At 42.9% G+C, this 26,631-nt stretch overlaps 1 protein-coding gene across 1 annotated transcript; it reads right to left on the bottom strand.

Moving 5' to 3' along the window:
* Window positions 1-110: 110 nt before the first annotated feature.
* Window positions 111-25,679, bottom strand: LOC110978709 (sacsin-like). Its single transcript, XM_087148551.1, is given in 7 exon segments — window positions 111-2,720; window positions 2,722-2,770; window positions 2,773-2,832; window positions 2,835-14,765; window positions 15,118-15,376; window positions 15,719-15,807; window positions 25,281-25,679. Coding segments are annotated over 7 exon segments (12,594 nt in total). The 5' UTR covers window positions 25,327-25,679; the 3' UTR covers window positions 111-2,560.
* Between the last annotated feature and the right edge of the window lie 952 nt (window positions 25,680-26,631).

Below are 26,631 nucleotides of genomic sequence, written 5' to 3' on the forward strand. Positions count from 1 at the left end.
TTATGACTTGTGAGCGGTGGACGTACAGTATACCTTGATGATCTCGAGTGGGACTCAGGAGTGTTAGAGATTGAGCCTACTTCAACACACAATCTACAGCAAACCAAATGTCACTGCAAACCAAAACTCAACACTGTATTGTTAAATCAACTCCCTAAAGATAACAGGAGATTAAAAATACTCAAAAGAATGGTATGATAGTAATGATGCAACTAAATCTCTACGATTATTTAAATTTAAACCACATTGTTCCGTCACACTAAACAAAACTTCAACATTCTGAGATATCCAATTAAAGAAACAACACACATGCAGATTTCTGACTGAACTGAACTACTATGATGTTTTTAAACACACTTCTTGAAGTGAAAATATTGGATTTTTTTAACATACATGTAATTGTACATGAATTTAAACACTTAACTGGATTGAATTTTTAATTATCACTGCAGGTCAAACAATGCATGGATATTTGCTATTGTACATGGCATGATTTTTTTCAATTCACTACTGTCCTTGATTTACACACAAACAATTACTTGGTTTATTCACTGAATGTGAATAGAGTTTTACGCCTTCTGTAGTTCTGCAGAATCTTAAAGAACACCGGCTCTTGAGGCAAACCTAAGTTATATCACATTTCAATCAAACAGTGTAATTTGTCAACCGTCACTCTTTTGCACATTATGTATAAAATGGTATACTCTTCTGACAATGACCTCGGTGATTTTCAGAATAATTTGCAGAAGAATTATCTTTTCTGTGAATGATACTCTTATCAAGGTTGAAATTATTTTATCTCTTTTAAAGCAAAAATTACTTTACATTCAAAATAATGACAGAACGTGTTTAAACTGAACTACCGTATGCGGGCTATCCATCGACTACTTTAACTTTAAATCGTTTCTTGGGTATACCACGATGCCAACGACGTCTATACTTACACGAAGAACCACTGACGTAAGTCATCATACATCATCAAATAACATATGTTAATCACTTGCTTGATACATCGTTGATATCTCCATAAGATGGCAAAATGGTATTTGCATTCAATCACTCACTGAAAATCTCAGTTTTAAATTCACCAACAAATAGTCGGTTACCTGTATTCTGCAAAGCTCGGTCTACTCTACATCTAGAGTTGTTACAATCGTTATATAATTTTAATTGAATCACATAATAAAAGCCAATACCCGTGGAAGAGGTGACTTTTTAAGTAATTCGCAACTGCAAGAGATACTTTTCCATGCACAAGCAGAATACATCAAACACATCTTAAAACAGACCCATTCATACCACTTGCAGATTGTTTTTAGAATGAATTTGTATAATAGTGTTCAAGACACAGCGATGACACATTAAGCCAACATTATGCACGCGATACTTCAGTAGAGGTTTTCATTAACTGGGCTCTAGAGTGATTTTTCCCACACCATGCACGATGTGTGGAAAACACCGTTGAAGCCCATTAGGTATTAATGATTCATGTATTCTTTATCACTTCATATCCTATTCCATGTTTCAACATATATATAATTATACGTTTCTGAGAATATAACTGGATCAAATTTTTAATTATCACTGCCTGTCAGATATATATAATGATTGGAATTGCTTTTTGTATAAAGCATGAACTTTTTCACCCCACTACTTTCCTTGATACAACCAGTTAGTGTACAATTTGTTTGTTTATTTATTGAGCTTTGATAATGTTTAACCGTAAAAACTAATAGAATTCCTGATGCGCTTTTCTGCGCTGAAAACACAAATACCGAATTGACACGCCTAGTAAAATCTACCAAACCAATATCGAAAATTAATGTGCCAAACTTCAGCCCCAGCACCAGTATATATAGAACAAAAACACTCCCCGCCTATGGAAACAATTAAAGTCTGCGCTAGTGCTGGAAATCGTTACCTTTTATCCGCAGCAAGTATTTACATGTTGCAAATTTTGCTTATGTAACAAACTTCGAGAAGATCTTCATATGTCTAAAATATTTATGTAACGCGATACGCAGACAATATTTATCCATCCTCAAACGAAACAAAAATAACTTTGAAAACCCATCAACTTCTTGGTAAGAGTCACAAAATGCGAAAACATGCCCGAATATCTACGCATACTCCCGAGGCGAATATAAAAAACTTTAATAGAATTCACTTGATTACAAAACTACGAAATGGAAAACGAAAAAACACACCCCGCCCCCCAAAATAAACAAACACCCCAACAAACAAACACACACACACCCACACACCAGCCAACAAACAAACAAACAACCCAACACCCCAACAAACAAACAAACAACCCCAACACCCCCAACAAACAAACAAACAAAACAAACAAACACCCCAACACCCCAAGAAACAAATAAACAAACACCCCAACAACCCAACAAACAAACAAACAACCCCCCCCCCAAAAAAAAAACACCATTAAGGTCTTACAGGAAAATTAACTTGCAGTCTGAATTGATGCACATGTAGTAAAAGACTGTTTGGGCAGAATATACAACAGCAGATTCTGAAGGGAGCATCATATACACGCAACACTTTATTCTTCCCTGTCGCTATTAACCTCCCATTCCCAACTGGCGGCTGTTTCGTGGCGATCTATCTCCTGTTTGACGAATTTAAACGTCTCAGTAGTACGTTCTTGACCGGGGTTCTTATCAAGATGCAATTTACAAAAACAGTGCAATGCTCTCTTCTGTGGGCAGGGCCATGGCTTCGCTAACCTCTCTCTCAATCTGTTCTCTGTCTCTCTGGGGTCTGCTGGAGGAGTGTTATCTAACGATCCTCCGTCATCCGCTCCCTTTAATTGGAAAATTTTAACAGTGTTTTCTCGCTTACAGCAATGTGCTCTTGTTTCCCGATTTCAATCTCGTACCGCCTAAATAGGACACTTCCATGGATTACTGCAAAGACAACTTCAGTTTCTTCTTCAGTAAAGGCCGCAGGCGATAACGTCCCTTCCCCCTTCCTCTGCGTTGTTGTTCCGTCTTCTTGAGGCGTCGCGTCGAGAGTTCTTTTGTAGCCTACAATCTCCCCCTTTTCGAAACGGTTAGAAGGGTCACTGTTCAGGAAAGAACGCATATCTTGGGGTATGATAGTTCCTGGCCGATGAGTCTGTGACTGAAATCCCACTAGTTCTTCATTGTAGCGTGGAATTCTACGCGAAGACAGTACTTCATTCATCTTGCAAGGGCTTTGGCAGTCCAATGCACTGTGCAGGATAGCCACCTGCTTATCTTTCAATAAACCACCCAGGAGGTGGTTGATACATTCAGCGATTTCGGAATATATCTGACTGATACGCTGCTTCAAAGGCCAAGTGTGCTCTAAAAACATTGTACGTGTGCTTCTGTCCAAAAACGCTTTGCTTGAAAACCTTTGGTCTGCTATTTTTCTGCCATTATTGTCATAGAAGCCCAGCTTCAGGCTTTCCTGACAGCGAATTTGGTTGAAGCTTTGTAACACTTCAATGCACTCTACATCCTCTTTGCACAATTCCTGTTCTTTCAGCTGGTATTGATACAGTCTGAGCAACACTTCCGTCATCTCTTCGGAGTTCACCATCCCCTTGATCATTGCCAAGTATTGACAATTTAGTCCCTCTCTGCAGTCCTCATTGGTATCGCATGGCTTCTTCTGCAACTCATCTTTCAAAAATTTAGGACGAAGTTGTTCTGGGAGATAGCTGAAAAGAACTATTTCATTCCTACATCTAAATCCACACTTTCTGGGGGGGAGCATAAACTTTCGACTGCTAGTGGATACCAACTCCTGAAGTTCATCGTGATCTGCATAGTACAGCTGAGGCGCCTCCTTCAGCATGTGATCTGCTGTAAGTAAGTAAAGCTCTGAAGCAGATATGTGACATTTCTCTTTCCAGTCATGCAACAATGTGAAAATACCCCTCACGGCACGCTCGGCAGTTTTCTGTTGATTGGGATTTAGCTTGCGTTGCCCTCTCTTGCAATCTTTCTCTATAACAGCTAGAACTCCAGCCAGCTGATCAAAGGAACATTCTTTCTGTGCCCCAAGTAGTACCAAGATGTCATCAAACACCCCAAATTTTCTCGGTGCCTTGAATAGGTACGGTTTGAGAGCACGTTCATCGTCATCTCCTAATTTAAACACTAGCTGGTCTGCCCTGACAAAGACACATCCTTCTTCTACTGGGCAAATCGGAACGTTAAATAAAGCCTGCTTTATCCTCCAAGGGGACGCAGAAAAGTGTTTGGCCAAGTGGTAAAGTATGTTTTGCATGACTCTGGTAGCTTTAACCCTCACCTCCGTTGGTACTGTGTCCTTCTTTTGAATCACGTTCTTCTTCTTCATGCACTCACACATCAGCTTCGTGTGGATCATCACCTTCTCCATGATGTCGCACTTCTCTGATGCAATGCCAAGACAGCTGTGAACGGTAACTTCCGATGCTTCATTCTCTATATGCATGTCTTCTGCAACTGGCAGGGCCCAATTTGGTAATACATCGCAAGCCGACCACACAAGTTCCATGTACTGTGACGCAACTGATCCATGGAATGCAACAAAGGGCTGCGAGCCCTGAAATAGACCGTTTGATTTGGAGTAGGCGGGGCAAATATGCAAGAGTTCGGACGTTATTGGGGTGGAAGGAATAAACCTGATCTTGCCAATAGTTCTCAGAGTACTTTGATCATGCAGATTAGAATTGGAATCAAGTTCATTCTTCAGAAGTCTTGCGTTGTTCTGCAGCACTTGCAGCTGATTTTCGTCTGTGATGCTCCTGGCTCTTGTTTCTATTTTTCGTGCGAATTTAATGAAATCAACGGAGTTTACAACGCTATGTAGACCAATTTCTCCGAGGAAATCCTTCATGCGAGGCGTCATAAGTTCCGGTATTTCGGGTAGGAAAATCTCTGGATCGACCATCGCCTTAAAGACCGGGTTTCGTGGGTCATAGAAATGACTTGCAGGTTGAAGGGTATTCGACTGATCACGAATGAACGGAATATGAGTAAGGTGATTAATAATCGCTTTTCTGTCTTCCAATGAAGTCATACGCGGGATTTTGTCCCTGATGTGTACGACATGTCCGATTCTTGCCTCATCTGTGAGCAGATGAAAACTTGGAAAAATGTACTTCAAGTAGATGTCAGCGTGTGTGATGGGCGATATTCCAAGTTCTTTGTAGATCAGAGTCAAGGCAGGACGAGCTTCGAGGAAAACACAGTTCATGTTATCCATCCAGATAGCTGCTTCCTCCATCAACATGTTGTATCCTTCAACAGTGTGGTAATGTCGGTGAAGCTGAATGTCTATGGTCTTTTTTTCTCCAAGGAGCTTGAAAATCGGGAGCGTTTTGATTGTCTTGATATTGTGAGGTGACAACATCTTATCGCTGAGTCCTTCCTGGAAGTAATGCAACAAGGTGTTACATTCTGCGGGTTCAAGGTCACCGATTGAGACACCTGTTTCTGACATGAAAAGGATTACATTGGCTACGTCTCCGTGTGACTTTGGCAATGTTAAGTACTCTTCAAGTATCGCAGTAAGCTCTTCAGGTGTATTTCCGTGGCACATTCGCTCCTTCGCAATTTCCGGCAGACCTAGTTTGCGAAGTACTCCAGCCAACTTTAGCCCAAATCCAAACGTACCAGTACCTAAACTGTGGAGGAACAAGATCGTCTTTGATTTGGTGGGCGGCACCAATTTTCCAACCGTTGTAGGAAATATTGGCCAGTTCTCGATAGGTCGGAGGGACTGCTGTGGTTTCTCTTCGGCCGTCTCACTGCATATGAACCTCCACAAGTCTTTCAACCAAGATTCTGATGGGTGACCTTTCTTTTTAGGCTTCCATTCTACATGCAGATTGCATCCTTGCCATTCCTGTGGAAGTTGCTCTTCCAAGTACCTGCCTAACTCAACGATGGTAAACCTCTTGAATAATCCACTAGTAAAAGCCTCAGTCGAAATGCCGTTCTTCTCGAACCAATCAGAACACAAGGTCACAAGATTTCTGTGGAGGAACATGCCACTGAGCGTAGGTAGCACCTTCCAATGTCTTGTCACGTACAGCCCACCTTCCGTAGTAAACTGACTTAGAGTATCATCATTTGCAAGCTGAAGTGGTAGGCCGCGAAGCTCCAGGGGCTTCGTAACACCGCCAAGGCAATATTCGAGCACCGAGCTCAGCGTTTTAAAATTTTTGTATGCGGTCTTCGTCAGTGGAGCTGGCAAATCTGGTGTGATTACTGACTCAGATAATAGGTGTCGCACAACAGCTCCTGGAGATACGAAAGTAGCTTGAACATTGCAGGCTTGAAATGCCCGGCATAGTTCTGAGGAGCTGACTAACAGATTAAAGCCAATGTTGAGAAGAAATGGACGCAGTAAGGCTGAGGTACCTGACTGGTTCGACATTTCTGCCTTCTTGGACACACTGGAATCGCCTTCATCCAAACCATCGAAAAACGCTAGACTCTTGTCACTGTTGGGATGGTGCCAGCTAATCTTGCCAGATAGTCTCACCACTGGAAGGACCTCTAACTCGTTCTTACCAATGTAGCGCAGTGTTGCCTCAGCCAAAAGGCGCCATTCCCCACGCAATGCCTCCAAATTCTTAGGGAAGATGTTGTCGAATGGAATCAGCTGTTCTTTATACGACTTCTTCGCTTTGGCCTCTCCAAGCATGTTTCTGCCCGCGTGTTTGATCAATTCAGCATATGCCGGAGCAATCACGTGTAATACTAGCAACCTGTTCCATCTGTGGATTAGGTCGTCCTTCGAACTTTCCCAAGCTCCAGCATAAGCATCACCCTTCTGAAGACTCTTTCTTGCAGCGTCTAACTCAAATGTCCCATTGACATGCACGGGTAACTCTGTGTATATCGGCAGTGGCAGAAAGCAGTAAGCTTTATATCCCGCACCCCCGGTTTCTTCTTTATTGCTGTCATTCATCAATGCCGCCACTCCCCCTCTTGGCAGAGGCTTCTTCAGACTTGCCGCACTAGACAACTCTTGCATATTGATATCAAGATCTTTAAAACCCAGCATTTGGGAAATCAACCAAGACTTCATAGTACCTGTTGAATCCTTTGTCACAACACTGTAGACACATGACATAGGCTCAATTTCCTGACACGGGAGCTCCTTGAACAGCTTCAAGTGGTCGACAAGTTCCATGCGTCCTTGACGGTCTTCGTCTGCTAACTTGGCATCGATGCTGTATCGTTGAACAAGTTGACCTGTCTCCTCGTCAACATGAGAAATAGTGATAGTGTTGATGTTGTTCAGAAAGAGCAGAGCATCTTTGGACACCTTCTGGAAATCATCTAGCAGTTTATGCACAGATGACGGGGTGTAAACTTCCCTCGAAATTACAGATGCCTCTTTTCGAAGGGGCAAGCGGAACACTGTCCCTTTCTTTCCAAAGAATGTCTCAATGTCTTCCAGATATCCACTCAACATGTCGGGATACAGCTCTCTGAATTTATCGTTAGTTGAAAACCTTCTACCAGGGGATGTCTTTTGCGTCCCTTGAACATACCTCAGTAGAGGGTCAAACACACACAACGTGTCGCCGTTGCTCAAGAAACTTGGGCAATCTGTCAGATGGTAAACGGCATTGAAACCAATGCCGAACTTTCCAGTTGTTGTAATGTCATCTCTCTTTCCTCCTACTCCTACCTTCTGAATTCCCTTGATGTCTGCTTCAGTGAAAGGTCTGTCGTTGTAAACACACAAAGATGGTAGTTGTTGTACAGGAGCCCAAAAGTCTGATACTATTTTCTTTGACCGATGGCTGCGAGGATCGTAAACGAAATGTATTTCTGTGGCGCCGGCATCATCTGCATTTTGAAGCAGCTCTTTGAACACATCAGAGACATTAGGATAGGATCTGAGAATACCACTTAGACGATCTGTGAGCTCTTCAAATTGCCCAAAATCCATTTCAAAACCACCAGATGAAGAACATGTTGCAAGCTGCCTCTGTCTCTGCGTGATGATACTGAAGACTTTGGCATAATTGTAGGAGATGTCTGGATGTGTGTAGATACTGCTTCCCCAGTTTCCTTCCCAGTCGACGTCATTAAACGTTAGCTCTGAGGGTGTTCTCAGGATGCTGCAATCGTCAGGGATGAAGATATTGACATCTCTCAAGCTGTTCTTGGTTCCTTCAGGATCATGTTTTGAGTTTGAAACAATTTGAGATATCATTTCTTTTGCAGTTTTAAGATCAGGTTCTTGAAGTGGGCTGTCTCCATACTTTGCCTTCAGGAGCTGCAGAGTTTGAAGGTAGTCTTTAACCTCGAAATGGTCTCTCACCCCACAAAACTGCAGCAGATCCTTGAAAAGTACCAGTTCGATGGGAACTTTGAACAGATATGGCCCATTTAGCCCAGTGTACTTGAAAGCGAGCTGTCTGCATTCTCGAAAAGCTCCATCGCACAAAACAAATCCCAAAGTACAAAGGTTGTCCAATGCAGTGCGATGTTTTGCTGCGACTGTCATGGGTGGTGTACGGAACATAAATCCAGAATGCACTTCACGGACTATACCCTGAAGACATGTGTATATGCTGGACGCTACTGATGATGTTTGTGGCACGATCTCAGAGGACATGAGCTCAGTCAGCTGTTGTATGACATCCTTGACTTTGATTTCTTTCGCATGGATGCCTAGGAAATCCTTGATTCGAGGACTTAACGCTTCTGGGCCAAGTCTCTCGTCGTCTAAAAGTGGCTTAACAGATCCCAACAAATCTTTGTGGCAAGATGCGTGGAGTCTTTCGGCAGACATAAACTCATCGTCACAACTGAACCATTTGACTGGGTAGTCACAAGGCTTTTTCAGCACAGGGAGAATATTTGCCATTAAGATTCGCTGCTTCTGGACTGACGAGGGTTGGTCAGATTTTTCGAGCTTCCCACTAATCAGTTTCAGCAGCACTGCACTCCTCCCTCCGCTCTGATCGCCGTTCAGCATTGACTCAGCTCGTTCACATATGTCTTCCCAAGACAAGTCATTTGATGCCATACCAAGCTCGGTTAAGGACCCAAGGCGTGCATCTAAGCGAAATTCAGTGCCATGTGGAAACCGGCAGTCTTCCTCGCTGTAGAGTGTTGCAATTGACGTACAGGGATTCACCAACTGGTTAGGAGACAAAAATTTGTCGCCGTTTGGTGAGGCAGGCACACATTTTGTCTTCTTCAACTCTTCATCATACATTGTAACATTCCTTCCAGGAAGACGGAGATCCAGCACATGCAGGATTATTTCCTTGAGGTGTTGGGGCTCAACATGTTCACCATTTACAAGAGCTGGAAAAAAGACCTTTCGCAGGAATCGCTCGACACTAAAGGTGTTTTTATCAAAGCATTTGTTTGCACCAGCTTCGGAGATGCTATTGATAACATCTGTTTCCAGCTCCACCCATCTCTTTGGATGTTGACTCTTGGCAAGCAGGGCCGTGACGCTACATTTCAAGCTTTCAGAATCAGTAGCAGTCCAGTCGGTGAAGAAACAGTCATGAACTGTCAACCATCGACCTTCTTTGAAAATCACTGCCGGAGCATTGTTTTCTCTCCCAATACATTGATAGAAGGAATCCACCAACGGGTGGAAATTGCTTTCGCATGCCTTCCTCTTTGGCCAGAGACTCTGGACATTACTAGCATCTATGATGTTCTGTTCTTGCAGCGTTTGTAGATCTTGGAGTAAATTCAGCAGCGAATCGCGCAATACAGACTCCATGAAGCAGCAATTCCAACGAACCTCAAATTCTTCCGTTCCGGACGAGGATTTACCCCACAACTGCCGACGATTTGGCTGCAGTAAGAAATTGCCGTTCACATGGAAAGGCAGGTCCGTCAAAACATTGAGTGGCAGGTAACTGAAAGCACTTCCTTTTACAGGCTCGAGTCTCAGAGAGCATCCATCACTTTCAACTAATTGGGCAGCGATTCCGCCGCAAGGCAAAACTGCTGCTTTCTGCCCTTCACGAGTTTGGGCTAAATCTAAAATCTTCCCCTTTGCCATGCAGGAACTTGTGATGAATTTCCAGTCTTTGATTGTCTCTGCAGTCTCACCATTTTCACCCCGTCCTCCAAACTTCTGGGTGATCTTCCAGATCATGGTTGTTTCTGGCAGAGGTGAGGCTGGGTCGTTCATGCATACTGATGTCGCCCTGAGTAAATTGCGTTCTACTGCCACGTCACTTTCTTCACTAGCAGTCACTGATATTGAGCGGGGCATTTGCTGAACTCTGCAAACTGTGACAGATATAATGTTATCCAGTTCAGTATCATTTTCCCACATCTCCTGAAGACTAACTTTCACCACGTTCTGAGTGAAAAGCAACAAAGTAGCTGAAGATTCCTTTAGGGACTTTATCAATGGGAAAACCCTCTCCCTAGAGTCACAAATAAAGTCCGAAAGCTGATTAGGGTTCTGGCTATCTGCTCCGAATGCCGTACGCAGTGGTAACCGAAACAGTGTATGGTCGTAGCCTTTGGTTGAGGCCTTGAGGTCACAGCCGAAGATGCCATTGTAAGGTTGGAACTGGTTTGGGTAACTCTTCAGCGTCCTACGATGCCGGTCATTTGTCAAATCCAACTTGATTCCCGGCTGTCCTGGCTTCACTCGTGATCCAAGATGAATTGTTCTCGGATCACAGATCAAGACATAGGGGCCACTGACGACACTAGGAACATCTGTCAGATGGTAGACTGATGTAAATCCCAAACCAAATCGTCCAACTTTGTCCAACTGATGCTTTTTGCTTTGAGCAGCTATACTACAGATGTTCTTGATATCGTCTTTTGAGAAACGGGCGTCGTTGTAAGCCCAGAGAGCCGGACCGTGGCATGCCTTCATCCCGTCACCAAGAAGGTTGTAAGCAGTTTGATCATTTCTGCGCCAATCAAGCAGGAATTTCACCTCCGTTGCACCCGCATCATCAGCATTCTGTATCAACTCTTTGAATATGTCCACATCATTTTTGTACATGTCCAGATTTCGCTTAATAGCGTTGACTGTCGTCTCATGAGGGCCCGCCATATCATATTCTACTTCATCCACAGGGGCGAGAAAGTGGCTGAGAGGAAGCAATCCCAAGCGCTGAGCTAAATCGTTTGATACAGACTCGTGGATGACTGGCTTATCGAACTCTTCCTGGGTCTCTTCATCATAGAGCTGATGGGCTAGTCTCTCTTCATCTACATATAAGCATTCTGGGGCCGATACCATTTTAATGCGCCTCTCGCCTTTTACCATTCTACACGGCACTAAGATCCTTGACGTCTGAGTATTAAAATCAACCAGATCAACGATGTACCTCAAGATATTGCAGACCAGATTCAAATCTGTTTGATAGTCTTCTTTGCTGGGAATCTGCTCGGTTTGATTTTTCTGCTGCACACAATGAAGAACTGTATTAAGTTCTTTTTCCTGAAACGTTTCTTGGACGCCCCTGCTGGAAAGTAAAGCTCCATACTTCTGCAGGTCTTTTGGGACAATATGAAGATAGGGTACCAAACTGACGCCGAGGTTGCCACTGCTAAATGCTATTTTGTCTGGCGTGGTAAATCCTGAGCCATGCCATATCCATGGCTGAGACCCATTCATGTAGACTTCGAAGATTTCGTCGAGGTCTGTGTCCGATGCTCCGCCCAGGAACTTGTAAATCAACGAAACCGAACGAGTAAATGGATACAGCTCCTGAGAAGACTGAAAAGTGTTGGCAATATTTTTCAGATGTCGTACGACCGATTCGATGTCTCGACGGTCGTTTGGGTTTGGATTTTTACTCCAACCGAATGCACGCAGTATGTCCTCTCTCGTGTTTTGAAGGAAGACAAGTGGCAGCACTGAACCATAAAGTAAGGCTGACTCAATCATTCCGACACTTTTTGGCGAGTACAGAGTTGTTGACTTTCCCTCCCATCCGGCAGAGATAGGATAGTCTGGCGGTGGTAAATCTTCACATGGAACCCAACAAAGATTCTCGAGGAACGTGTGCAATAGACCATCTGTGTGATTTCTTGCAACGCTTTCAAGTAGGACATGTGGGTTGTGGTTGATGTGCTCCAGTAGGGCCTTTCCCCTTTCATAATCTCCTTGGCCCGTGTCTTGGGTTTCGGACAGTTGGTCTGCAACGTCTAATATATCCACGGCTGTAACGTCTGACTGATTCTTCAAACCGACACGTTTTAAGAACGTGAGCTGTGTCCTCTCTGCGTAAGCACCAGTGGGAAAGACATCCTGGTCTCTAAATAGCACCTGAAGTGTGGTAGTAGGTTCGAATAGATCCTTAGGACGAGACAGCTGTCGGGGTGCTGTTGCCTTAGGTATAAACTCAACTTCCCTGACGAGATTATCGAATTGAGGCCTCTCGAGCACCCAAGTCATGATCTTAACTGATACCTCGGAACTGTAGAATTTATCAGCCACTGCGGGTAGAACATTCTGGGCGAGCAGCTGCTCAATGGACAGGTTGCGGACGTCTAACGTTAACGCAAGGTTATCACTGATGTTTCTTAGAAGGATATACTTTGCACCATCCCTTAAAGAAGGGATTGGTAAGCCAAAGTAGTCGGACTGAACCGCTGCTTCACAGCTTTCAGGTGACACGTAATCTTCAGAGCTCGCAACAAACAGCGGTAACTGTCTTAGTATTTCCCTTTGGTGATATGTCGGCCCCCAGTGAGGTTGGGCGAGCAAACCTCGTAACTCGTCCTTGGCGCCTGCGGACATACTCTTCACAGCGTCACAGATGTGTTGGATGCTGTGTTTTCGACTCATTGTCTCCAGAATGGTCATTACACCCTTGGGGGTTGGGGCCTTGACGAAGCCGTTGAGATCTGGGTGATGAGCAACATAGGAAGGGAGCTCATGACGAACAACAACTGCGCCAACTGTCTCAAGAAACCAACAGACATCTTCTGAAAGGCATGCTGGATCAGGTGTCGATTGCTGCATTTTAAATATCAGTCCGTTTTCTCTCAGTCTTGCCATGCGATCGCCTGGCATGGGTATAAGTGGCATGTTCCTAAAGTCAGTGAGAGGCAGCTGCATGTGATTGCTCGCCAGCCATTCCCAGATAATTGCCAACCACTCAGATGGCGGATGTTGGTTGAAACCCGGGGACCATGGCAGAATGTCATTTCCCGAGAAGTTGCTCCACGGGTCTGGCAACATTTCCAGCACCAGTGGTGCAACATCTGTGACGTCTAGCGTCTTCAGCTGAGTACATGACTGCGATGGGGAATTCTTCAAGACGGCGGGCATGTCATGGGCGGCAAACCTTCCTTCTCCATTAGGAATAAGTGCACTGGGGTTGTACTCGGTTGCGATGAACACTGTTGACGAATTCCGACTAAACGACGCAAATTTGCCACTGGCTAAAGGGAGTAGGTACAGGCCTCCCAGGTCAGTCGTGCAGTCGCTTGTGACATACTCTAGAAGCTGGAGCTTCTCATCGCGTGTGAGGAACTGCAAAAGGTCGCCCCGAACGCAGTTTCTTAGAATAGCTGGTGTGACTGGCCGGTAGAGAACATCTGCCCAATCCAGAGATTCCAGGACATGATCTGGCAGTCGTGCCACTGGCCATTCCTTCTGCATCAATACCTTTGAAATTAAATCATCGTTTCTCGTGTTGATGTACACGTCAGTTGACTTCACCCAAGATCCTTGGTCAGTGAGGAAAATGGCTTGATCCCTCAGCGATCTGATGAATTTTCTGACACCCTCTAACCATTCCGTCTTAACATCCTTCTTGCAAGGCCACCCTTTGTACACATCTCTGAGGGGCATGCACTCTGGCTGTTCTTGACTCTTTCTGATCGCAGCTAAGAGTAACTGAGCGTATACATCAGGGAGCATTTCTGTTATGAGTAGCTTGTTCCATTGTGCTTTTTTGTCATGTTGAGACTCTTGATCTGGCCATTTGATGCTGCGACGGTTGTCACTGAGCCCAAAGTACCCGTGCACACTGACAGGTAGGCCAGACGTCTCACTGTCTGGTAACGGCAGGAAGCAGAATACACGACCGTGCCGCTCCTCAGTGCTTTTCTTGCTGGTTGACTGCATCCGGAAAGACATCCCCATCCAAGGCAGAAACCTCAACTCCTCGTCGTCGATGAGAGCTTTGAGAACACCTGGTATGTTGTTATTCTTCAAGGCATTTAAAAGCATGAAGCTGCTGACATTCTGAGTTGCTTGTGGTCCAAGCTGACTCTCTATGTGAAGACAAGTAAGAATGTGAAAATCTTGTCGTTCTGGAACCTTAGTCAAGAAAGTCTGCATGTTCAAATGCACTTGTTGACAGTCTTCCGGGCGGATATGAACCTTAAACACAAGTCTCGGATGCTCCTGACTTTGACACTTTTCATAGGCAGCAATAGACTCAACATTCTTCAAGAAGAGCAGAGACAGCTCGGAATCTATCTGGAAGGAGTCAAAAAGTTCTTGGACTCGATGTTCATCTTGGAACACTGACGAACTCAGTTTCGATGGCTTTTTGCGTAACGGAAAGCGAAAGACGGTACCAGCAAATGTACCATTTTCAAACGTAGCTTCATTGCATGAAAACAATTCTGAGAGGAATGGAGAGAACTGATCGGGAAAATCTCTCAACAATTCAGCAGACAATGTCCACTTCTTACCACGTTCTCCCACGTATCTTGTGTTGGTGTAAGGATCAAAGGTGAAGTGCTCTTCCAGTGGATCAAGGTATCCAATTTGGCTGCCACTAAGGATGCAAGGCATATCTGGAAGGAAAATTCCAAAGAATCGGTGTCAGGAGCCAAAGTCACTTCACTGCCGACTTTGATAACACACATAAGGATAAAGAACTAACAAGAAGTTTAGGTAAATGTAGTCTTAAATGGCTTCCAAGCATCTGGAATTCCATAATCCTCATTTTATTATTCAAATTTTTACTGTTAAAGTATCATGAATGTTTCCCTTGCCAAAAAATTACTAATATGCCCAAGCCGATGTTACAGATCTCAAAGTTTCTTGTCTTTTCTTGGTGTCATTAACGATGATATTTCAATGGAACGGCGAAATTTCTATTATCATAGAGGTCAGTGCAGTTTTCGTGCATTTCACACATCCCACCTGTGAGATGGAAAACAGAGATGAAACCAAGCCCGAACCGTCCAATCTTCGTTGGGTCCTTACGCTTGCCGCTCTGATCAGGATGTTGGATGTTATCCCAGTCTTCCGGGGTGAAGGAAGCATCGTTGTAGGCGAACAGTGCAGGGCCCTGGAAGTCTGCCAGAGCGTTTGACCAAAGTCTCTGACGGGGATGCTCGGACTTGTCGTAGAGGAACACCACATTCTGCGCCTTTGCATCGTCGGCATTCTGTACAAGCTCCTGCAAGCAATGATGTTAAGACCAACCTACTCTTTTTCCTCTCATAGACATGTTTTATTTCCGGAAAGATAGTCTATTAACTACCCTCCACCCTAAAAAAAACTGTTTTTTGTACAGCGCCGGTCTTCGACATGAAAATTTTGTTCCATATTCCATGAGTAAGTATAATGTGTTTTCGTACTTGGAAAACATTTATTAACAACATCCGAAAGATTTTGATAGAAAAAAATTAAATCAGTGTTATAGGAATGAGGCTGCTCGCTTATATTTAATCAAGTTTGATTTTAAGTCTGATGTCATAACTTGAAAATCCTCGAGTTATTGAAAAGCCCCAAAATTTACCTTTAATATTTGTCCACCTTCCGGATACTTGTCAAGAACCCTCTTAAGGTAGATGTATAGGGGTGGTAACCTCTGTCCAAAAGATCCGTCTGCGTAAGATTTTAAAAATGGTGACAAAGATAACCTCCCAATTGCCAACTTGTCCATTGCCAGCTGTGTAGATTATTATCAATATAGAGCGAGTAGGTTTTTATCTCTTTTCCCCAATCCCTTGATATTTTCATAAAAGCAATACACTATTTTTAGTCTTCAGTCTTTTCTATTTCCTAAAACAGTTTAGAGACACCGTCTCCTACATGATTAAATCTACCGACAAATTCAGAAGGTCTTCGACTCGTTTTGGAATCATTACTTTTTCATCCTAGTCGACTGAACACATACAATTACAAACATAAAACAAACTTATCCATCATTCATAAATACCCCAGTTTCCCTATTCAACAGCGCACAACGTGTCCGTGTGTTAACATTTGATAATCCCCACTGAGGTCGATAATTCCCCCTGCGTAAAAAAATGCTCTGGCATCTGGATATACTTTAATCCATTCCTTGCTCAAAATCAGCGCACGACGTGGCACGCAGAACACGCCACGCGAGCGCCAAGTCCATGTGTGGAGATTTTTCTGGACAGCTTGCAGAAGGATATACCATAAAATGGACGGGGGTGTTCGGGGAAATGAAAACGAAACTGTACAACAAAAATTTACGAATGGGAATAAATATTTTCGACCACTGTTCGACTGACGCAACTAATGCCCTCGCGTCCATTCTCTTAAGCCAGTTCATAAAAGCACAGTTTCAAAGTGGTAACATGCATATTGCCCTTATGCAAAAACAGGGTGAGAAATAAGAGCCATACCCACAGAATTTGCCCGCGAAGTAACAGCTTAAAATAATTGGTAAACAGGGAAATCTAAGCTTAAGGTTTGAGCAACGAAAACATCTTGCTCTATGGGCAGGATTGGAATTATTATTATTATTTTAGCGTGTATTTCTTATGAAAGAGGTGATCGACGACGGTGTTTTTAACATGTTTACATCCCCACTGCATTCACGGGTGTCTCTACGAATTTGAAAAGTAGCTGTAAACCCAAATTTGCCTAAGGAAATAGAGAAACAAAGTCCAATGTTTTTTCTTTTTCTAGCACAAGAGGCTCTACAAGTGGGGATGCTATTCAAACTGAACCAACACAGACCCGACGTAACGATAACATAATGGCAAGCTTTATCTGACGATTGCATTTTTGTCGATAAGAAATTAATTAGGAAGATCTTTAATTAACATTAGAAGGGTGTCAATCACGGTCAAATACTTCCAGCAACGCCTTCGACGACGGCCTTAACCGTAGAATATCAAGTGTGGCCGTAAATTGCTGGTTGGATTTCTGGCGGGTGAAGCTATCCTTTATTTTACGACCAACAATAATCGTGACAACGTAGTTCTACCAATAACTAATAACCCATATCTAGTGCAACAATCTTCGTCGACTTTGATTTTCTCATATTGCCGATAAAGAAGGGGTACTTGTAACGTCATTGCAATGACACATGGCCATATAATAAAGTCCACAAAGTTTAGCCGGAACTACTTGAAGGTGCGCGATATTGCATGCTAGTGGGATTTTATCTAAGCACGCAACTTTAGGAGTAACAAAGTACAAGGACCCAGACTACTGCTAGTGTCAGTGTTGACTAATATAGGATGTTGTGCGAAACGTGACACGACTTCTTCCACGGAAAAGAACAAAAAGAGCTGGGGTTCGTTGCTAAGGTGGAAGTTAATCAATAGGTTTACAAATGAAAGAGCTATTGACTGTCGTCAAGGATACAGAGCCATTGGATACAAAGAGAACTGCTGCTAAGTATATAGTCTAGTTAGTCCCAGAGAAAGAAATGAATGAAAGAAAAGAAATATGGCAAAGATAGTCCAAGCTCAGACGTTGCCAAGGACTGTGTGCGTCAACAAGTCATGGTGTCTTCGTTTGTGCATTTTCGGGTTTTTGTTTTGTTTTGGTTTTCTTTTAGCAAACCTGTTTGTACATGGGTATGCTTATTATATGTTGCAATGAAGGCACGCTCACATGACTCAAGTACGTAAGATTACTCAATTCAAAGGGCCGAAACTCCTTTATGGTGCCAGATAATATGCACTCGGTTTCTGTTTTCCATAGTGAATAATTCAAATGTGAAATATGAAAGACACAAACTTTGAATAATCACAACCTATTTATCATATCGGGAACTCTGAACTCTGAAATGGTGCGCGATGGAATGCGTATGCAGCTTGTAACTACTGTATACGGTAGTTAAATCATGACAATTTGAGTTCATCTCAAGGAAGCTACGAACTATGCACAAATAAATACATTGATTGGAAATACCCCTACTAAGAGTTTGTCGAATAAAAATAATCATGCAACACATGCAAGAGGTCATAGCTAATAAGGTGTAAGCCAAAGGAAACAGACCGGTCCAATGTCGTCAGGGACATTCAGGGTACAACACACAGAGCCGTTGTCTAGGTATGATGCACTACCAGAAACAATGTATTTTCAGACAAGATATGAAATGACAGCGTATACCAAACCCCAAGCTTATAAAAAAATAAACGGGTAGGATGTTATTCAGTAATGCTATTTCTGGGATGCAGACTTCCGTGCTCTATACTAAGAGCTAGAAAATGCATCATGAAACATGACCGACCAAACTTTATTAACAGGGGTCAAAAAAGTACGCACCCCATCATAATAAGCTCCGTACATATGCTTTTACGTCTGAAAAGGATTTCTCAAAATACGCCTTTAATAACTTGGTTAAATGAAAATCAGTTTGAAAGTCACGCATCTTTTAAAACCTATGTTACGAAGCCCACATTTCAGTTTTCCTCGGATGACAATGTACACATTTGGAGCCAAGAAAATCAATAGCAAAGCCGTCACGGGATCCATGGCAACCAGTTTGGAGTGCAAATGGTGTGCAAACAGAGTAAAATGGATGAAAATGTACTCATTATGACTAAAACGCGGGACAGAGGGACGTAAGGTAAAATATAATCAGTTTAATTGATCGAGATTATTGAGCTTCTTTTAATCAACTGCATTAATTCTAAGGACCGACTTTCATGGCAAGTTGAAAACAGAATTTAAGGGTATACCGCACATGTCAAACAAATACAAACAAAACGACAGATATACTGCTTTTTGTTGTAATAAAAACGAAAGAATGCAAAAGAAAGAATGCCAAAGAAAGATGCAAAGGCTTGATGAAATTATGAATGGAGGTGGACAAACTTTTCGAAAAGGATTCATCATCTAGAACTTAAGTATCAGAAGTGCGAAGCGAATTGGGATGGAATACTCTTCAAGCAGGAAGAGATATCCATGTAAATACTATGACTTTGAACGTTTTAACCGACAAAGTACAAAAATATCTAAGTGATGTTTTTACCCAAGTCATTGAAACACATTGTCACCAAATCAGAAATACCAGAGTTTATATTCCCAGAACAGACAGTGGAAGAAGAATTTCAAATTTTCGCGGTGCTCAATCATGAAAAAATGTACTCCAACATATGAAATTTTCTGGTTCCAGTCTAAATAGTTTCTGAATTTCTGAAGCAACTCAAACAGAAGAATTGTGCTTATGTGTGTGCTTAATGTGTGATTTCGAAAGAGTTTGTTGATCCTTTACGGTTTCTCTGGTATTTTTAATTTAATCTTATGATTTAATGTGACAAAAAATGTAGTCAATCGAATGAATCAAGATGTTATGTTTCTTTTCTACTGGTTTCTACCATGAGAAATACCTCAGTCTTTTCGAATTCGGGGTTTATACCGCACACCATCCATTTCTATATACAGACAAAGTGTCATCCTCATCATATTTTATTGATGGTAGAAAAATTACACGCTCTGCGCCAGTTATGCCTTTTGCTTACAACATGCTACTTTCCTAATTTTTCTGATTTCTTAATAGTATGTATTTTGGCCATTAAGGGTTTTTTTCATGGATGTTGTAGTCATTTGTAAAATGCGTGCTTCCTGTTTCATCAGATGAAACAAGTGTTTTTTCTCACTTTTTCTGACTGTGGACCAATCATCCGAAGTTTCTTTCTAGTGGAACCGAGGCTACCATGCATTCTAATGTATGGCCATGACCGGATCAGTGCATATATTTTGCCGTTCTCTGGGCACTAGAGAAGTAGACAACCTGGGCAAGACCACTGCTTTTCAATTTGTGAGCTTTTTAGTTTAGTTGCTTGGGTTTCTCAGCAAGTTGGTAGGCCTACGCGTAAGGACATCAACGACTTAACTTACGGTCTCCGGTGCGGTGCATTGCGCTGCCGTCAGCCATTGCAGCCACCCTTCAATTTTCCGTGTTGCGGGGTACCCAGTATACCGGTAGGTAGAATGCAGATCGACTCAATGTCTGCACAATTACAAACATCCGTCGCGGAGTCACCATAATTCACAGTTTCTGAAAACAGTGGTTACGTCGGTGTACATCGCATTCACTTCAGCATTCGCGAAGCGGGCCATCACTAGTGTCCTAGTAAGGCAAAGACCACCCGCGAATGAGTGTTGCACATTTGCTGGCGTGACTTTTATACCCAGCACGATTGATTCGGGAAATTCCCGTGCAAATCACTCCCAAATCCTGCCGCGCGTCATGTAGTGTGAGTGTCGATCGCTATCTACTCCGTGCAAAGAGCGCCTATCTTTCACATAGACTACACACGTCATGTGGTCTGGGCTTCAGTCTTTTTGTCCAGCAGATGAAGAGAAAATTTCCCGCACTGATCAGTCAGTTTTGCTGAATCGAGGGCGTTCCGGATTTTGGCATGTCAGTAGTAACAACCTCACTCAGGCCCAGAAGAAAAGTAGCGTCCGAATAATGACTATTAGCTTCTAGGTAACAATTATTACTCCGCGACTATTTCTCTTGTCGGGAACCCCCGCACCGTGAAATAAGTCTTTGACTGGTTCTTATTCCCTACATTGTCCCACAGAACACGAATTCACCGGTCAAACGTAGCATACGAGATTGTGGCTAGTTTGCCTTGAAATTTCGAATTCGTACGTACAAGAACACAATGGCTTCATCCCGTTACTGTAGACTCATATGCCATTCCAAGATGAGTGCGAGTGATTTAGGGGTGCACCACTAAAAATAAATTCCCATAGACAGCAGTGATAAATCCCCATACTTCACAAATATTTTAAAAATACTCAAAACTCTCACAGGTGTTCAGGCTGCACAGGAAGGTTTTCGGGGGGTTGACCAATTAATTTTTGAGAAATTTTCACCAGAAGCAGACCACCCCTAAAATGAAGAAAATGTCCCTGTCCAGAAAAGTAGCCATTTTGAAAACCATCCCTCGGCAAAATGGATCAAATAGTGCCACTTTCAAACCCGATTGCATCCAAATTGCTCAGAATTGGAAGCCTTGAAGAGGTTCAGTCTCATATTTCTTCAATTCCTCAGTTCCATGGCTCTCAGGACCCTCTAATATAAAATATTTTGTGTGTATAACTTTTATTAATCGGCGGACATATTTCTGTCCTAAATACAAGGGTACACCCTTAGAACGACAGGGGTGGTAATGGCGTTCATTAACAAAGTGCGCATGGGCAATGATTATTAACAATAGCATAGCAACGATGTCTAATTTGCGTACACTCTGAACGCTAAGTGAGGTGTGTTCTTTGTTGATGGTTTTGGGGAAACTGAGCAAAGTAACGAATCGTTTTATTATACCTAAAAGTTTAATCAAGTATTGTTATGTTCAGTGGCATGGATTAGGCCTACGTGCCCTGCAACAGTAAATATGCTGAAAAGCTGACTTTAAAAATTACAAAAACACATATTTGTTCTTTCACTTGAAGAAAAGGGTGTTGCCAAATCTGATTAATATCTACTACCATGCCAAGTCCTGGGAGTACAGACATTTTGTAAGAAATATCTGGCACACATCAAAGTTTTCAATTATTTCATGTCCAAATAAAATTTCATTCTTACAGTCCTTATTTATTGTTTTTCAATTTTTTGGCCTGGAGTCGCTTTGTCAAAGGCAAACCTGTATAGATAAATGTTGGTGAATTTATAAAATACATAAACAAATGATGGTGTGTTCCAGTGTCCATAGGAAAAGGAGCTGAACGACGAATAAAAAAACTGTTCTTTCAAAATTTATTTCAGAGCGATTTCGAGGGATCGGAAGTTTTGACAGATTTAGGTACATTGTAAAGTTAATTTCTGGCCATCTTCACAATGACACACTGATTTCCTCAAAAGCCAAATTCCGCATTTAATTGTAAAATGAACGTTATGAGTGCACTGCAACCATTTCCCATGGAAGGATTTGCAATTGGTGTGATTTTTGTTTAAAAATTGAAACTTACGACTGAGAGGCAAGTCCAGTTGCGCGGTTATCAACAGTCCGGACTGAGAGCATCCAACGGCTACGCAATTCCGAACATGTTTTCACCAAATTTTCGTTTTTAAAGGAGAGAGAGAGATTGGAGCAACAAATTCTTCAGCCAGACTAATTTCTCCGTGCGCAGCATACGTCTGGTGTGACGACCACGATTCAAACCCTCACAGATGAAACGCGTGCGTGCACAAGCTGGAGGGCGCTGTGTCCTGTGGGTGCATGCCACCAAGTGGTTGGACTTATGCGCGCGAAGTAATCAATATTTTTTGATCCCACAGGGTTTTACAAAAACGCATTTAATTATAATGTAGGATCTTAGAAAGAGTTCTATGTCACAGGTTTACCTCAAGTATTGCCTGAGGGCCTATGCCGGTTCGATAAAAAGTCGGAAATTTGCTCACAAGGAAAAAAAATCACGCAGATAGCAGGAGTTCAGTTGGTCCTCATTCTGGGCACAAGTATTGTTATTTGCACACCTTATGTGATTCATATACAAGGATATCAAGCAAACCAGTTACAGAATTCATGTCAACATTCAATGCGTAATACTCCAGTGAAAAGAGATATGAAGAACGGGCAAATTTGGACCAGCACACACAAGAGAAACGGCGCCGAAAAAAAGAGTCTCAACTGAGAGGGGAAAAAAAGTGAACAAAGGGATCTGCAACAATTGCTGGCAAACTTGGGAAAGAGTCTGAAAGATTTCGGGTGGAAAAACTATACGGCGAAACTCACTGGAGCATGTACACAAGGAACAAAAAAAAAATATCAAGTACAGTCATGTGTGATTTACAAGGTATAATAAATTATACAATGTCAAACAAAAGGAAGGGCTTAGCTGGTTCTTCTTTCCAGGACTTGATCTTGCTTGGGTGGCCAATGTCCGCAGTGCCGGGGCGAGTCTCCGCGAGTCCGGGTAGGTGACGTGGCGTTCCCAAGGGCGTTCCCAAACAGGAAAAGGGGGTGAAAAGCGGGCCGGGTGGAGAGGCGAACCGGGTCGGCTCTCCGAAGCGTGACCTGGGGACTTCGTACTCTGTATCGACAGAGCACGCGGCAAAATGAGGCGAGAACGTTAGGAACGTGACGGAAAGTCGCTTTTGGGGAGTCGGCTCTCCTTCCTAACTGGACGGCAAAAGTGCAGGGGGCACTTTCGGATAGAACTCGCACCTAGGTCTTAGTACGCTCTCAAATATTTGTAGGACCAACTGACATATGTATCTTATCAAATCTAAACTCAATCAGACATAGCATCTAAACTAACTGGGTTCGCATAAAAAATATCAACAACAATGGCGATAAGAATTTTGGATGTCCACCCAGAACATTTTACACTTGAAATATCGGAATGGAGAAACTAAACGGTGCAAAGGTCATATACATGCATAAACTCATGTTTATCTGCAGAACACGAAACGTGATCTGGGCCAAACAGTAAAAGTGTACACTTGCTAATTCATTCGAATGGCATGTGGAAGCAGTACGGCAAGTGGTCATGATTTTCAGTTACATGTAAATGCATGTGGAAACGTCCAGTAACACTTATCCATACAATGATACAGCCTACGTGACTTTACGACTATCTACAGAGCAAGTTAAACATTGGATTAAAAGATTATTATCTACATCGTGTGGCTACTGTGTCGTGCGGACATGCACTGGGTATTTTAGACACGCTGGCAGTGTACATGTGTGTGCAGATTGCTCAAGGTCATCTACGGACAGAATTTTGATCCATGTTCGTGGAGTGTGGGAAGTATAACATTATCATCAGTGGGCAAGACAAATCTCAATGCCGTCACACGATCATATCATATAAAAAGAGAGCTACATGGTTCATACAAAAATAAGAAAGTATCGGCTTACCTGTATCGACAGAGCACGCGGCAAAATGAGGCGAGAACGTTAGGAACGTGACGGAAAGTCGCTTTTGGGGAGTCGGCTCTCCTTCCTAACTGGACGGCAAAAGTGCAGGGGGCACTTTCGGATAGAACTCGCACCTAGGTCTTAGTACGCTCTGAAGACACAGCCACGAGAGGGGGGTTAAATAGTCCTACCGAATCACGCGTTCGCACAGGTGCTAGTAGCTCTTGCGATTGGCCCAAAAATTAAGACAAATGAGGTAATTTGGAACTAGCCAATTAAAAAGTGCCATGGTGGACGACATTCCACGGGGAGACGTGGACACCTAGGAGTTGACCAATCTGGTCCCCTCCTTGGGCCGCGTTGACCAGCGTGATCGCGGTTTCCGGGAGAGAAACCCGACACCCGGACATCCTACGGCTTGTATCCGGGCAAGACTTTGCCGCCGGAAGGAAGTGTGCTTCAAGCTGCCGTGGGAAAGTCCAAACCTAGCATCCTCTGTCAAACCTAAAAAAACAACATTTTTTGTCGGACCTAAAAAGACAGTAATTTTCCGAAATTATACAGGGTCCGACATCTATAAATCCCAAATTTGGGACTGGTAGTTTCCATTTCGGGGAATTTCTTTTACAAAAAGCCCAAAATTACGGGCCTCTTTTGGACAGAGGTGGGCGGCTACCTTCAGAGCTGAGCGTATAGTTTCACCACTGTTTTCGGGGTATCTTCGGGGAAACACGAATAAAACAAATTCGTCCCTAACCCCCATAAACTTGAAACAAAAAGTCATCTTCTGGCAATAATCTTGAATTTCCAGTAAAAAAAAAAAAAAAAAAAAGAGGCCAACCTCTTCCCCAGAGTCAGCAGGCGGCGCTATTTCCGTCTGATTTTGCACTGCTTACTATGGGCGGGTATTTGGTGTAGTGCAACCACGTATTGCTTGCTCGGTTTTTCCATGGAGCTATAAAAAAGTTTTCCAAGACTTGATAATTCCAATGTGAATAAACAAATCCACAAACTCGGAATAATCACAACCTATTTATCATTTCGGGACCATTTGAGATGTTGTGGGTCGGAATGCGCGTGCAGCTTGTATTTTGTAAATACTGTGTTAAATCATGGACGTTTTGAGCTCTTACATCGTGGAAGCTACATACAAATAAATACATTGATTGGAAATACCCATTGCTGAGAGTTTGTCGAACAGACTGGCTTGCATCACTGTGAGCAGCGGGTCTGCAAAATTGCTTGAGTCTCAACACCTCAACTTACCATGCCTACGGTCTCCAGTGTTGTAACGCGAGCCGCCCTCAGCCATAGCAGGTGCCCTTCCGAGATGTGGGGGAACTAGAACGGAGACTTGCTGCACCGATACACAAACATCCGTCGACAAATCATCAGAATTCACAGTTTCTGAAAACGGCAGTTACATCCCATTCGCGCTCTCCAGCATTCGCATAGCAGTATTCGCCACCGGGCAAAGACCCCGAGTGAATGAGTGTTGCACACTAGCCAAGGTGGCTTTTATACAGGCACGATTGATTCGGGAAATCCCCGTGCAACTCACTCCGAAATCCTGCCGCACGTCATGTGGTGGGATTCAATTTATGTTTTTTAACATTTACTGCAGAGATGTTCAATGTAAGTTTTTCTAAATCGGCGTCATTCCGGATTTTTGCATATCAGGTCCAGACGCAAATTAGTGCCTGAATATACGACTATTAGCTTTTTGATTAAAATTATTACTCCGCGACTATTTCTCACGTGGGGAATACCCGGACTGTGAAATAAATACTAGACTGGTTCTCAGTCCCTAGATTGTTCGGCAGTACGAATTTGACCCGTCAAAACCAGCCCGTGAGACTGTTGCCGTCTTGAAATTCATGGAAACGATCAGTTTACAATGGCTTCAGACGACTCCCGGTGACTCGTGTGCCATTCCAAGCTTGTATGCGAGTGATTCGAACATAAACGACCAGGCTCGCGGGGCGCTGGTCGTTAAAAACGGCACGTTCATCAATGCATCGCTTTACAATAGCATAGCAACGGCTGTCTGATTTTGCACACGCCATAGCTTATTGACGGAGGCGTCGTCTTTGTGGATGTTTTTTGGAAACCTAGCAAACTATTGTATATAAAGCATCAAGCATTTTATGTTCAGTTGCATGGACTATATCTGTCACAGAAAATGTGCTACAAAAATCTGCTTTAAAATTTACAAAAAAATTTCGCTCGAAAAAGGGAGTGTTGCCACTTTGTTTGTAAAACTCACATTTGTCAAAATAATTAGAATTGTCTGAATCGATTGCATGCACACATGTATTTGGAATCCCAGGGATCATGACAAATTCTGCACTTATGCCCCCACATTTTCATGCCAAGTCCTATGACTATGGACATTTTGTAACCGAATATCCGGTACACATGTAATTTTCATGTCCAAAGAAAATTTCATTCTTACAGTCCATATATTTATTGTTTCGCAGCTAACTTTCTGAATTCCCTTTTGTAATGTTGTTTGCTCACACGCGATAATTCCAATTGCACTTGTGTTCTTTTAGCAATCTTGTCTGTTACTACATACCAAATACATCCCGGTCTTCTCAGAATTTTTATTTAAGTG

This window comes from Acanthaster planci, linkage group LG18 (genome assembly GCF_054643075.1).
Source record: "Acanthaster planci isolate LZ-2023a linkage group LG18, COTS_SCS, whole genome shotgun sequence".
Taxonomy (NCBI): Eukaryota; Metazoa; Echinodermata; class Asteroidea; order Valvatida; family Acanthasteridae; genus Acanthaster; species Acanthaster planci.